At 41.8% G+C, this 15,775-nt stretch overlaps 1 protein-coding gene across 1 annotated transcript in view; it reads right to left on the bottom strand.

Annotated features, from left to right (window-relative positions):
- The window catches only part of myo15ab (myosin XVAb), a gene marked incomplete at its 5' end in the record, with an annotated part of 119,504 nt that overhangs the window by 32,893 nt on the left and 70,836 nt on the right, over positions 1-15,775 (bottom strand). Inside the window, 10 exons of the mRNA XM_080443960.1 lie at positions 633-748; positions 1,342-1,483; positions 4,014-4,107; positions 4,726-4,786; positions 5,892-5,990; positions 6,306-6,384; positions 7,181-7,579; positions 9,649-9,713; positions 10,910-11,170; positions 11,626-11,746. Coding sequence (XP_080300086.1) covers positions 633-748; positions 1,342-1,483; positions 4,014-4,107; positions 4,726-4,786; positions 5,892-5,990; positions 6,306-6,384; positions 7,181-7,579; positions 9,649-9,713; positions 10,910-11,170; positions 11,626-11,746 — 1,437 coding nt within the window. The remainder of the gene's footprint in view (positions 1-632; positions 749-1,341; positions 1,484-4,013; positions 4,108-4,725; positions 4,787-5,891; positions 5,991-6,305; positions 6,385-7,180; positions 7,580-9,648; positions 9,714-10,909; positions 11,171-11,625; positions 11,747-15,775) is intronic.

Below are 15,775 nucleotides of genomic sequence, written 5' to 3'. Positions count from 1 at the left end.
TGTCAAATCATTTCATACTGTATGTGAGGTTGTGCGGCACAACCAAGCAAGTAGGGCTGTCCCCTACTTGCTTGGACGCGTCGGGCGAGGAGCCTGACGTCATTCCTTGAGTCGAGTCGTCAATGCCATTGGCCTTTTTTTATTATTATTATTATTTTTTATAATCAAATCGATTAATTGAGTATTCGAATACTTATAGGTTGAATAATTTGAATGCTAAAAATCACTATTCGTGAATGCCCTAGTGTGTGTGTGTGTGTGTGTGTTCTATTATTGGTAGCCGACAAATATGGCACAGAAGACGCTGCTACTTGTACCCCTGAGGGGTGTTTGGGTAATTGTCCAAGATTAGCTGACTGTACATTTTTACAGCACCTTGTAAACCTTGTAAATATCTGTGTCCTAGTATTGTATCTCTTATGTGGACATAAATAAATGATTAAATGTGTGTGTGTGTGTGTGTGTGTGTGTGTGTGTGTGTGTGTGTGTGTGTGTGTGTGTGTGTGTGTGTGTGTGTGTGTGTGTGTGTGTGTGTGTGTATGTGTATGTGTGCGGGTGTGTGTGTGTGTGTGTGTGTGTGTGTGTGTGTGTGTGTGTGTGTGTGTGTGTGTGTGTGTGCGCGCACGGTATACCTCCTTCCTGAGGAGGATCTTCCAGGGAACGTTGGTGTAGGTGTAATGCTCCTCGTTGGTGCTCTGGTGGAGTTGTGTCTGGACGCTCTCCGTCTCCACCGGGAGCTCTCTGGGAACTGCATGTAAGCCCATTGATCACATTAATATTCATAAACATCTCCATTCATATATATATATATTTACTGTGCAATGTCTGCATTAATATGCAGGAGAAAGCAATGTATCTGAATGCCTTTGAATGTGGAATCAAGTAGGACAAATATGTGTGGCAAAGTATGCAGAGATTTAAAGGGATAGTTCACCCACCCTCTATCGATTAGTCACCCCATGGAGACTTGAATTCATGGATATGTTTTTGTTAGCCAATAATTTGATGACCAGCACAAAGGTGACTCTTTGTGTCTCCTACCGGAACCGCTGCCATCAAATTATTGGCTTAGGAATACAAAAACAAAAAAATATCCTTGGGGTGACTAATCGATAGAAAGGAAAGTCATTTTGGGGGTGAACTATCCCTTTAAAGCTAATAATTTGAAATAATGCATATTATTGAAGTGCTTTATTCAGAGTAATGTATGGCCTAAAATGTTTAAACTGCATAAACCTGCAACAATAACCACTAAGCCCTATTTTATAATAATAATAAAAAAAAAGACAATAGCGATCTACAAGCTCACAAAGCATCGCAGTGCAATGTGTGTGTGCGTACCTGGAGGAGGTATAGGGACGGGGCGATCAGGTCCTTTCTTCTTGGGAGTCTGGGTTTTGAACTGTGTCATCTGTCTCGCGGCAGGTTTGGCGGCAGGTTTGGCGGCAGGTTTGGGGGGAGGAGGTTGTGTAGGACGTTTGGGCTGCAAACAGAGACACGGTTATACTGTTAGTCACTCAGAGGACAATCCACCAGAACTGTGTACTAGTTCTGATGACAAAGTAAAGCCTATAATGTAATACAGTGTGAGCCAAGCAGTGGATCATGGCTAATAGTACTAGCCATGTACTAAATGTACTAGCCATGCCCCCACGGCTTGGCTCACACTGTATAAATCAGGCTTAAAAGTAGGGTAAGTGATTTTCTTTGGTTAAAATAAGTGTTAAATAGCTCTATATTCTGATAGTACTCATTGCTATAGAGTGTTTGTTCAGTAAAAGGAGTCTCCTTGTCTCTCCAGCTCTTTATGAAACAGAAAATGCATTTTCAGTGCTCTCCCCTGATTGGCTTAAATGTTGTCACCTGCCTGAAAATGTACATATATTCTGTTTACTAAAGAGCTGGAGAGACCCCTGTGACCCAACAAACGCTCTGTAGCAATGATTACTATCAGAATATAGTACTTTAACCTTTTAACAAACAAAAAAAAGATAACCAAAAAATATCACTTACCTTACCTTTAAGTTTGCACACACTCGCAAAAAGAATTTCACACACAAAAAAAACAACACATGAAAAAATGACGAGGGGAAATAATGTTCGTCTCTGTCGGGTGGAAACCTCATGTCCAAAACTGTTACTTTTCAGGATTCAAATTCAAAAACGGCAAAAGTAGCAGATCTACAAGCTCAAAACGCTGCTACTTTTGATGCTTTTGTGGCACGGTAGTATTTATCAAGTAGGGCAGGGGTTTTCAACTGATTTTGACCCAGGGACCACCATCCCGACTAAGAGCAACCTGGGGACCACCACTATTGTGCGTGGTGGGTCCATCATAGACCCACCCCACACACTAGTGGTGGGGGGTTCATGCACCACAGGGAGCTGGAGAAAATAGCTAAAATAGCTATAATATTAATATAATATCTAATAAAATACACATTTTGTTTGAATATGATGGAATATGATTAAGGATTACTGTGATTATGGTAAGCTCACATTTCATATCACACACACACACACACACACACACACACACACACACACACACACACACACACACACACACACACACACACCATACAGTAAGAACTCCTGTAAGTTATTAAAAGTAAAAAAATATTATTATTATTATTTATATTTTAATGCATGGCCAGGGACCACCTGCAATACCTCCGCGGACCACCAGTGGTCCACGGACCACCGGTTGACAACCCCTGAAGTAGGGCATTCATTTACGAAAAAACGCAAAAAGTTTAAATACGGACATAAGAGGTTTCTGACGATATGTGGACGTAATCAAGATTGAGCAACTGTATGGCACATTCATCATGTCAAATATATCAATATTTAATATAGCAGCTTCCAGAGACGAGGTCTGTTTCTCCTCCTCATTCAACAGCGCTGCCCGGCCACGCTTTGAGTCGCCTCACTTATTAATTGTGATAGATTAATAGGCAAGCCTTTAAGAAAATAACAACTCCACGTTGAATATAGCGAAAACGATATAATTGTATTAGTTAATAATAGGCTTGATATAGTGTTTTTGTTAGACAGGAGAGGTGCCAGGGAGGGACCCTGTAGTAGTGGAGTGTGGGTGCATAGAGACATGGTCCATCAGCTGATAAAAAGCGTTTCATTTGGAAAGCACATTTCTTAAAATATTAAACTATTATCAGCTTTTCAAAGCTTTTTTTTTGTAGCCGGTATGCAGTTAGCTGCCTTTAGGTATTTTATCACAGGGTTTCATGTAAAAAAAAGGCGGTGCCCTTGTTTTTAAAGCCATCATAGGTTCATAGATTCAGGATTTGTAGTGCACCCTAGCCTGGGATCCAGCCTGATTCACTTCGTTCGGAAACATAGGAGAAGACAAAGAAGACTAGACTAGGACCAAAAAAACTCAATCACATTGTCAGTTAGTCACAATGAAACAAAAAACAACAACGCATGGGTACCCGAGGCTAGTCACAACAGGAGAGAATAGAGGCTAAACAGATCAATGGTTGTGTGTGTAATCAAGGATTTTAGCCCACGTTTTTCTGGAGGGTCTAACTGTGCTAGACCGTGGAGTCTTCATATACAGCTGACTGTCAGATCTGAGTGACCTGGAGCTGGGAGATTGGTCAATGTGAATGCTAACTTATGAGGGTTTTTTATAACAAGGAAACGTATTGTAGGGTAGTCCACAGAATGTTTTACAAACTATAACTGCATGAGTGAAAGACAACACTGGGTAGGTAAACAATAGAAACAAAGTGATTTTTTTGGTGAACTATTCCTTTAATGGTCCCCTATTATGACATGCCCAGAATAGGGATGCTAGGGTATAATGTAAAATGCCTGAACAAACAAAACACAGTAGCAGTCATTCATCCATTTTGCATCCATTCATACCTGTAATCCGTATGCAGTGGATTCATATGACCGTGTGTTCTGGTCCTCATGTATGAAGTGTGTGTGTCTGTGCGTGCGTGTGCGTGCATGTGTGTGTGTATGTGTGTACGTGTGTGTACCTGTGGAGCAGGAGGGTTGTCCATCTGAGGTTTCAGAATCTTTAAGGCTTCATCACGAGGGGTCTGCTTTTTCTTAAACTTGCCCTCTGGTCTCCTGTACAGATTAACACACGTTTAACACCTTTAGCCTATTCAATCCGGGAACACATCTACAAATGTCTTCTAAATCTTTTTTCGCCGTATGTTGCTATAATATCGGTGGTTCTCAAACTCTTTCATGACAAGGACCGCCAAAATTATATGTATTTGGTCGCGGACCCCCATCTGAAAATATTTTGTTCCAGGGACCCCCAGAAGCAATAAGTTACAAAAGTGGAACTGGCGTTTTCAAGGTGACTGTGACCTACGTTTGGTACACAACACAAGAATCATGTACAGTAATCCTATAGCAACCATATACCAAGTCTGTTTGTCCTAGGCCTTATGATATAGTACAAGGCAAGTACTCCAGTACTTTAACTCTAGCACACAATTTGACTGAGCAACTTTTCGCTTTTGTAGTTGAGTATTATAATTGTAGTTGAGTAAATAATTGTAGTTGAGTATTATAATTGTAGTTGAGTAAATAATTGTAGTTGAGTATATAATTGTAGTTGAGTATTATAATTGTAGTTGAGTATATAATTGTAGTTGAGTAAATAATTGTAGTTGAGTATATAATTGTAGTTGAGTATATAATTGTAGTTGAGTATATAATTGTAGTTGAGCTCACATCTTTCCAGCTGGCAGAACATCCGCTGGTGGAGGTGGTGAGTTATATCTGGTGATGATTTCTTCAAAAGAAGGTCAACATGTAAGGAAGCACATTAAACAACAACATATTATTATTATTATCATATTATACTTATGCTATATGTAGGCTATATTGTATATTATAATTTTTTTAAACAAATTTTTATCCCACTATTTTGTAACCCATTTCACCCAATGCCAATTTCCTATGTAATCCTGGGCACTACGCTCCCTCTGGCAGCCTAGGGAGAGCCCAGAACTGAGCTCATGCCTCCTTCAATGCATGAGGAGTGAGCAGGCCGCTTCTTATCGCTTGACAGGGGGGAGTTTCCCCGGTAGGACGTAGCGCGTGGAAGGAACACATATTCCAACCAGTTCCTGTCCCCTCTATCAGACGCCTCGGCTGACCAGGGGGAGGCAGTATAGAGACAAGGATTACTGCATGTTTTTTGTGAGGGTACCTACCCTAGGGGACACGGGGAGAACATGCAAACTCCACACAGAAAGGCCCTTTCTCCAGCCCCACCTAGGGTATGGGCAATGATGACGCGGAGGAGAGGACACGCCCCCAGCGCCCACAGCGTCCCCGGCGGGAATTGAACCCAGGACGTTCTAGCTGAGAGGGAACAGTGCTAACGACTGCCCCCATATTGTATATTATTATACATCGTCGCTGTTGGGCAGAACTTTGTATGTCACCCCCCCAAAGAAAATCAGCAATAAGCATAGGGTTTAAGTGGTTGACACATTGTCAACTCCTTCAACCTGCCGTCTTTTTTTTTTGTGAGCTTGTAGATTCGATATCTTTTTGCTGTGCAACAACGTTGTATTACAACGTATTATTAATCAGGTTTAAGGCATTCTCTGTCACTTTACACTTTAACCCACAATAAGGAACAGCCGATTGAGGTTGTCAGTGGAGCCAAGATTAAGTGAGGAGACTAAATCCATATAATACAGGCTGAGTATTCTCAAGCTTGCATTGTTCTGCATCTTCCTCATGTGTTCAGATTGAGTGAAGGCGTGGGCGCTTGAAACAGCAGTTATAATATTATACACTCTTATTATCCACACACAACACAGTCACAGTTGAGGTCAGAATATAATACAAAAAAATAATAATTTTCAATCAACACAGCCTCTTACCCTTGATGTCCTGGCTGCTGTGGAGGATGGGGTCTGAAGGGACAACTGAACACTTCACTACATCACCAGTAGGGGGCAGTGGCGACGTTACCACCGGGGCTGGAATGCACACACACACACACACACACACACACACACACACACACACACACACACACACACACACACACACACACACACACACACACACACACACACACACACACACACACACACACACACACACAACAGATAAAGATCCATCTATGTCTCTTCCATCTATGTATCTATGTGTCAGTCAGTCAGTCAGTCAGTCAGTCAGTCAGTCAGTCAGTCAGTCAGTCAGTCAGTCAGTCAGTCAGTCAGTCAGTCAGTCAGTCAGTCAGTCAGTCAGTCAGTCTGTCTGTCTGTCTTCCCCTCACACTGCCACCTTACCAAACTTCTTGGCTGGTTCCTTGTTTATGGGTATGGCTGGAGCCTTCTTCCTGGGAACGCTGTCCTGACCATACTTGGCCTGCATGGGAATTAAAGCCACACAGAGGAATAGCATTACAATGACAACAGTATTGATCCATTTACCATTGTGCAAGTTTGTACATTGTACCACCAATGCCAAGTCAATGTCAGACAGTATAACACACTGTAAGAGGATGCTGATTAAATGCTATAGCATCTACTCCAGTTACTTGTGTAATAACGATTTCCAGCCTGTGGGCCGCGAACGCTTTCGAGATTTTCAAGTGGGCCCTGATCCAGAAAAGGTTGGGAACCTCTGACTTAGAGCAGTGGTTCCCAAACTGTGGGTGAGGACCCCCAGGGGGGTCCCAAAATATTTTTTGGGGGGGGTCCCCAAATGATTAGTAACCACAAACCAACATACAGTATAAGTGCACAGAGTATCGTCACATTTCTAAAGTTACAATTTAAGGACTTTTTAATTCCTCTCAAATTAAAAAACAAACTAATTAAACTAATAACAAGACCAATACTACGTCAAAAGTAACCAACAAACTATGCTATAAAAATGATCAAACATTGGCCACATTTTCAAATATTACCTAAGAAAGAGCCAAACGTTGTGAAAATAGCCGAACTCCAAGCTCACAACGCCTCGCACTGGCTTGTAGTTCGGCTATTTTCACAATATCGGTGAAACCGAGTCAAACTAAATGTAATGACTACAATTACAAGTGCTTGTCAGGGTGGGGGGTCCCCAGTTGTAATTTGATTATTTTGGGAGGTCACACTTGGGAGGAACCCTTGACTTAGAGTCATATATTACTGTAAATATTAGACGGTAAGTTACTGACCTGTGGGTTATCCTTGTGTTGCTCCGACTTGATTTTGCTGGGTTTGGTGGCACTGGGCTGCTGGGCTGCAGGACTGCTGGGGTTCGGTTGAGGTTTTACAGACTGGGTATTATTAATGGGTTGTTGGGGGGTTTGATGCTGATGAGGCTGCTGACCCTGGGGGTGGGCCGCTGCAGCAGGAGGGTAGGGGCTAGGAGGCAGGTCGCCCGTAGGGTAGGGGCTGGGAGGGATGTTGGCGTAGGGGCTGGGGGGGATGTTTGCGTAGGGACTGGGCGGGATGGGGGAGTAGGGGTAGGGACTGGAACCGTAGCCCATCAGAGGGCTGGTAGGGGGGCTGGTGATGGGCGACGTGGGGGGGCTGGTCATCGTGGTCATGGCGTGCATGGTGGCCTGCTGGGCCTGGAAAAAACAACAACAACAACACAACAACATGTCAAATGTATGAACTCAAATAAGTGGTAAACACTCATTCCAAGCACTGCATTAAGTCAAATAGACTCATAACTAGCTTGTAAATCTATTCAAATGAGTGGTAAAACCTCATTCTATTCAGTGTATTAAGTCACATATAGACTCATAACTAGCTTATAAATCTCTTCAAATTAGTGGTACAACCTCATTTCAAGCACTGTATTAGGTTAAATAGACTCATAACTAGCTTGTACATCTCTTCAAATAAGTGGTAAAACATCATTCCAAGCACTGTATTAATTCAAATACACTCAAAACTAGCTTGTCAGGTAGTGTCTTTCTTAACAAAGGTGAAAAGATCTTAAAACAAGAGCTATGTAATGTGATTCTTCTCCATTCTAGGGGTTGTCATGAGCTTTTCTATCTCAAAATCAGAAAGGCATTTACAGTAAATGTTAATAACAAAACAAAGTACTGAATTTCCCAATGATCTTTAACAATATCCGCATTTGCCCAGAGGATCGTTTTAAGTTTGTTATCATTATGTACTAAAATGGGTTCCATTCCATTCCGTTCCATTTTGACAAAAATCAAATAGCTGATTATGGATCACAAGTGATTTAAAGATATTTTTGAAGTGCAATTAGATGACCAAAATGCTATTCTGCACACGAGGGACACAATGCAGAGGATCTTCCAAAGACATTCAGACAGCATGGAACATGTTAAAGAGGAGACTACTAGCGACATTTGACACCTTTCTCCACCATGGCCACTACTTGCAAGACAGCACCATTAAGAAGCTTTTTAACCCAGTTGAACCAGAAGAGATAGCGATGTCTCAAACGGTGTATGGTGGTGTTGATGTTATATCAAAAAGACTTGATGAAGACATACAGTTGCTGTATAATGGTGTCAAAATCCAAACACAGAATGGTGAAATGGATTTGTTTGGTGCTGTAGTTTCATTATGTGGTGACACACTTGCACAACATGAGCAAAATTTGCCTTTACACCAAAGTGCATCTCGGTGTACAAAAAGCACAGGCTAAGTGTTTAACACTACTCCCATAAACGTTCAGCATGTACCAGCTGTGCAATGATACAATTTAACATCAACTGAGTTCATTCATTACAAATGACCACTTCAAAGTTAGCATGCTAGCATTTGTAGCATAAGTCAATGTCATTTCCCTGTGTTTCCCAGCTAATGTTAGCATTAGCAGTGAACAGGCAACTCACCCAATGCTGGTATTTCTCCTCTGACATCAAACATCTAAGTCAGGACTCTGTAGTTGCTGGACTGCTTCTATAGCTTGACTTTAATCAACTTCTGTAGCTTTTGTTACTGATACTGATACTGCACACAGTAGCTGCTCAGTCTCTCCTGTGGCTCAACTGGAAGTAACATGCCGGGCACACAGGACTTGGCTGATGTTAACAGGAAGTGACATGTTCAGAATAAGAGTATTCCTTTTCAGAATAAGTAGTCTACTTAGTTGACGTTTCTCTGTTTAGTTTTCTCACTGTGCATAATCATAAATGTTTAACCCTTTGTATCCTGACAGCTTATCTGTTTTCTTAATATGATTAATATATTGGAACATATTTCCTTTTGGATACACTTTCAGGTTTCTAATGTACACAGCTTGACAACCCTGGGTCTAGCCCTAGAATGTCTGTGATCTTACATACGTTTCATGTATTTTAAATACACAGCCATAGATCGGTCTCACCCACTCGCGGTTAGCAGCACGATCTGCGCGGCATTAAAGTGCTCTAAACTGCGTGTGTACTCACCCAATATTTAATTCCTAAGACTTGGAGTCAGATATTGTCCTCTAGTTTCATATCCATTTGAAAGTTCTGCCAGAAAACAAGTGTTTAGTAAAATCTCCACTTTTCCCACAAGCTGCACACGGACGACTTTCTGTACGGGCGAGGGGCCTGACTTGAGTGAAGGACTGAATATATCAAAACTTCCTCTGATGACATAAAAGGTACACAAAAATTAATGGCCACTACATGGTGAACGGTCAGTGGAGGACGTTACGTACCATGATGACAGCCTGCTGTGTGGCGATAGTCTGCTGCTGGTGTGCCAGCATCATCTGCTGAGGATCTTTGGGGAGGGAGAGGGACACACAAGAAGACAATTAGAGGATTTCAGGCAGGAAGAGTTCAAGAACTATAGGGCCGGATATATGAGACTCTCTTAAGAAGAAATGTCTTCTATAAAGGTTATAAATAAAGGTTAAGAGAGGTTTAGATTAATCAAGTTTTAAGATTAAAACTTGATCAATTCCTGAAAGCAAAGCTCTCAGATTCATTCTTATTTTCTTTAAGATCACCTAACACATTTCTGTGAAGGAGAAGTTCACTCAAAAAAGTACGTATTTTCTATCAATGTGTTGCAGGTCTTAAATTTCTAGAATATATCTTAATTACAGTTTGCTTTCTATAGCCTAAACAAGAGATAATTATTAATTGGCCATTTGTCGCAGAGAAACTCAGACAATGATTAACTGTGCCAATATCATGTAAATATTTGATTGTTTACTGTTGTTTTATGCTAGCAGCTGGGGGCTAATCTGTTGTTTAAATGCTAGCAGCTGGGGGCTAATGTTATTTTGGCTGGAGGTTAATGTTACTTAATCGCTTGTATATCTGCTACTTTTGATGCTTTTTTGTGACACTGTAGTATGAGTAGGGCGTTAATTTACAAAAAAAACATAAAATGATAAAATATGGAGATAGGAGGTTTCTGCTAACTATATACAGTACATACACCACATCTATAGCAAGGGTTCAATTATTTTTCATAAGCTCCTTAGATGACATTTACAATGTTCTTAAGAAGATATTTAGGAAATTCACACTGTTTGTTGGAGAAGAATTGCAATAAAAAAAAAAAACTCTGAACTTCTTAAAACAAAATTTTAAGCAACTTCTTAAAGGAATAGTTCACCCCCAAAATGACTTTTTTTCTATCCATTAGTCATCCCATGGAGACTTGAATTCATGGATATATATATATTTTTTTTGTCGCATTCCTAACCAAATAATTTGATGACCGACAGCGGTTCCGGTAGGAGACACAAAGAGTCTCCTTTGTATCTACCGGAACCGCTGCCTACCAGTCCGCTGGTCATCAAATTATTGAAGTGGAATTACATTACTCACCCCATGGAAGTCTCCATGGGGTGAGTAATAGATAGAAAAAAAAGAATTGTTTTGGGTGAAGTATCCCTTTAAGATGCTTCTTAAAGAAACTGTTTGTGAATCCGGCCCCTCCCTGCTTGTTGTTACGTTACACACCTGCTGGTGCGACTCCTCCCACAGGTGGTGACATCACCCGTCCTGTCGGCGGTGATGTCACCGCTCCTCCGTCAGGTGGTGACATCACCCGGACACCTCCCGGAGGTGGTGACATCACCCGGACACCTCCCGGAGGTGGTGACGTCACCCGTGAATGCACCCGTGACGCAGGTGGCGACGCCACCCGCGACGCAGGCGGTGACATCATCAGCTCTCCATTTGGCGGCGACATCACCCCGTCTATAGGCAGGACTCTCACAGCTGGAACAGAGAACACCCCAAAAGTATCAATACTGCAATATAGAAATACTCCGTTACAAGTGAAACTCCGGAATTCAAAATTTACTTGAGTAAAAGTACAAACGTATTGCTATCAAAATGTACTTAAAGTACCAAAAGTAAGAGTACTAAAATGTTTGAAAATAGCAGATCTACAAGCTCACAAACGCCGTTGTGAGCTTGTAGATCTGCTCTTTTCAAATAGCCTTGGCATAAAATAAGGCTAAAGTGGTTAATGTATGTTTTATAATGTAATCATTCATATCTGCAAAGTAACTAGTAACTAAAGTTTTCAAATAACTGTAGTGGAGTAAAAGTACAATATTTGCCTCAGAGATGTAGTGGAGTAGAAGTAAAAGTATAGACAATTGGAAATACTACAGTAAAGTAAAGGTGAATGTAAACCCAGAGAGTGTTCAGGTGTATTCAGAACTAACCTCCAGGTGGGGGCGGGGGGGAGTAGGGGCTCGGTCCCCCCGGCTGTCCGTCCCCTGAGCCTCGTCCAACACCACCGGCCCCCCGCAGCCTGCTGGTCAACCCGGAGGCAGGGTCCACGTCCTGGGATGGACAGACAAGACAAGACAAGACAAGACAAGACAAGACAAGACAAGACAAACAGACAAACAGACAAACAGACAAACAGACAGACAGACAGACAGACAGACAGACAGACAGACAGACAGACAGACAGACAGACAGACAGACAGACAGACAGACAGACAAGCATTTAGCAGACACCCTTATTCCAGAGCCAGGCAAGCAAGCAAGGTAAACACGAGGTAATACATCAAATGCATACAGTAATTTATAGGTAAACCAAGAACCTATCATCAGTGTAAAGATTATAATTACAAAAATAATTTATAATTATGTATATTGAAACTATACAAATCTTAACCGTTGCATAAGACTGCTAGGTTGTCAAGGCTAGGGCAAGTGCTACGGGCTAAGGTGGAGTCTGAAGAGGTGAGTCTTCAGATTCCGGCGGAAGATTGGGAGTGAGTCTGCAGTTTTAGAATAGGGAGAATAGTCTGGGACGTGTGGAGCGTTGTCCCGGATGTTTTAGATAAGGTTCTGACAGCTTCTGAGCAACACATATGCCATATAGAGCTACATATGGCATCACAATATGGATGCAAAATCAAAAGACATTAATCACTGCATGTGGGCTTTTGGACGTGTGTGTGTGTGTGTGTATGTGTGTGTGTGTGTGTGTGTGTGTGTGTGTGTGTGTGTGTGTGTGTGTGTGTGTGTGTGTGTGTGTGTGTGTGTGTGTATGCGTGCACACCTGTGCATATGTCAGACAATGAAGAAGCAGTGTGGTGCATAGCTGATTATTTGAATAATTAATTAAAGTGTAATCAACACACTTTTTTAACTGTCTGATCACTCAGAGGAAAAGGCCTCTCAAGTGATCAGATCCTTCCGTCAGAAATCACCCGGTGTCTCACACACACACACACACACACACACACACACACACACACACACACACACACACACACACACACACACACACACACACACACACACGTCCTCCCTGTGTGTCCGTTATATGCACGGCGAAAATAGCCGACCTACAAGCTCACGACCAGTGTTGCCATGTCTGCTTGATAAATACATCATGATTTGTGTGCGTGGGAACTCATTTTAAACAAGCTTAGTGCTTTTATGAGTTATCCAGTTTAGTAGACCTTGTATTGTGAATTGTACTTCCATGTACTGTTTCTTATGTCTTACTAAATAAAGAACATCAATCAAAGCGTATTAAATATTTGTAGTTGCAGGGTTTTTTTGGGCTTGTTTCTAAAGTGTAGTTGCTTATTTAGGCTTGTTTCCTAAATGTTGTTTAAACAAGTAATTCTCAAACATTTTCAAATCAAGGACCCCCAAATTAATATGTATTTTTTCACAGACCCCCGTCTCAGATTTGTGTATTTCAAATTTTCTTTTTTTCCCCACTTAAATCTGCGATGTGGGCTTGTAGATACAAATATCCGATGGATATAGGTTTAAAGTGCTCACGTGGCCTATGATAGTCGTTTCTATTGGACTTCTTCATATACCTGGTTGCTTGTTTCTCTTGCAAAATCTGGCAATAATGCTATTTTCATCACGCCATCATGCGACGCAGTGTAAATCGGGGCTTTTTCTAGTGTCCGTGTGCATCTGCATGTCTGCCATGTTGTCTCATTAAAGAGTAAAGCCCTTCATTTCGCCAGCAGAGTGTCAGTTCCAACCACCACGTAAGCGGATCCCTTGCGTCGCCCGGGCTGGGCGCGGGGGGAAATCACCCCGGCGATCTAGTGGCCGTGACGACAAGTTACGGTAACTGGGTAACGCAATAGGGTTGCTGCTGGGTTGTTTGATACATGCTAATGCCTGTCGGCCACATCCGATAGCATGGAACGCTCACTATGTCACACACACACACACACTGTCCCCCGACCGAACCGAGGACGGACACTCGGACAGAGGATGACAACGCCCCACACACCACTGTCCTCCTGCTGAGGAGGACTGAGTGAATGAGAGTTAACACCGTGTAGCCTACTGCACATCACTGGACGGAGGCAGCGTGGACGTGGCCCTAGTTAAGAGGTGAAATGCCAAACTTCGATGTCGATTTAGAACATGATCTTGTGCAATTAAAGGCAGTGATTCCCTCAATCTTTTTGATTGCCTGAAATCCAGACGTTGGCGCTCGTTCAGCGTTTTGTTTTTTTTCACTTAGCTTCTCAATCTGCTGGCTATCATCCTGTTTGAGCTGGATTTCCAAAACAACACCAATTATGTAGGCAAGTGAGGGAGTGACTCGAATTTCACATTGGAAGTCTCTGTCCCGCCCCGCCCCGCCCACAGACTTTTACATTGGAAGCCACTGGTCCCGCCCCCACACCACAGACCAAACAGAAGCCGCGGCTCCTTTGTGGCCGTCCCGCCCCTTGGAAATAGGAGGTTAACCAGACTGAGAAGCGAAGTGAGAAAATAACTAATGTGCAGAACAGAGAAGATCAGTCTGGATTCCAGGCTACCACGGACCCCTAGCCTGGTAAACCATCGCGTGAATTCACATTATCATGTGTCTTCTGCAGACCGATCTGACCCTAAGCACTGGGTGGGCGTTTCGCAGGAAACCAAAACGTTTCTAAGAGAAAACTTTAAGCAAGAAAGTGGTATGTTTTTAGACAAGATTACAAATGCAATTATCAGTCACATCCTTCTTCAACAGTACAGACGTTATGTATGACAATGTGCTAATCGTAATTGACCTTCTTGACCGTGACTGTTCACTACCAATTTGCACCATAATATGGTCTCTAATCTCTATAACTCAACATCTGATATTCTATGTCTGATATTGAGATTTAGCATATTGTCGCTGTCGGGCAGAAACCTCTTATCTCCATATATTAACTTTTTGTGTTTTTTTTTCGTAAAATGAATGAATGCCCTACTACTTGATCATACTACAGCGTCACACAAACGCATCAAAAATAGAAGATCTACAAGCTCGAAGCGACAAGTTTTGAGCTTGTAGATCTGCTACTTTTCCTATTTTTGAATTTGAATCCTAAAAAGAAAACATCCTGAAAACAGTATTGGACATATGAGGTTTATGAGACGATATATGAAGTTTCATGGTCTCTTGTGCTGTAATTTGTCAATGATACAGTTATACTGAATCTCGCAATCGCATCACGGCTCAACTCATAAAAAAGTTTCTCTCTTAATTGGATCCTGACTCCAGACTAGTTTCTATTTTCTTTTCGGGATTTATTAATGTTATCTGACAGCATGGCTGAATGTGTTATATGACAAAACCTGAAAATCGATCCAACAAGGGCTGTCATTTATTAGGCCTTATTACTGTGCCATTAATCAATGATAATAGACCTATGACAAGGCATTCAGCAGCCTTGTAAGTAGCCTGACTCAACACTGACAATTCTATCAAGCCTGGCGCTCATTAACCCATTAAATCCGGGAACGCATCTGTGTCATTTTAAGATTTCTTTGGCTTTACAAAAATAGCAGATATACAAGCTCATAGCGCGGCACAGAGTGCAAATCTTTGAATTAGCGCTATGAGCTTGTATATCTGATTTTTTGGGGAAAAACATTTTTGCAAATCTTTGAATATATGTTTTAAAGCGAACATTTGTAACTAATCTTTTGTTGCTATATCAACTTTTCCATGTCAAGAAGGACCCCCAAAATGATGTATTTGGCCACGGACCCCCATCTCAAAATATGTTGTTCCAGGGACCCCCAGAAGCACCGATCGGAGTTAAAAATGTTCGCTTTAAAAAATATATATATTCAAAGTTTTGCAAAACATTTTCACGATTTTTCAAAAAATCTACAAGCTCATAGCGCGGCACTCGGTGCAACGCTATGAGCTGTACAGTAGATCTGCTATTTTTGAATAGCCAAAGAAAACTTAAAATGACACAGATGCGTTCCTGGTCTTAATGGATTAATGTTCTCTCATCTAGGTAACAGTTTGATAAAGCCTTGTGAGTGGCCTGCAATGCTCACTGAGGACATTCATTATGTCTACTGAGAGGCAGCTGAAGTGGCTGT

The sequence above is a fragment of the Gymnoscopelus braueri genome (genome assembly GCF_963280865.1).
Source record: "Gymnoscopelus braueri genome assembly, chromosome: 2".
Taxonomy (NCBI): Eukaryota; Metazoa; Chordata; class Actinopteri; order Myctophiformes; family Myctophidae; genus Gymnoscopelus; species Gymnoscopelus braueri.
This window is presented reverse-complemented; position numbering and strand designations above follow the sequence as displayed.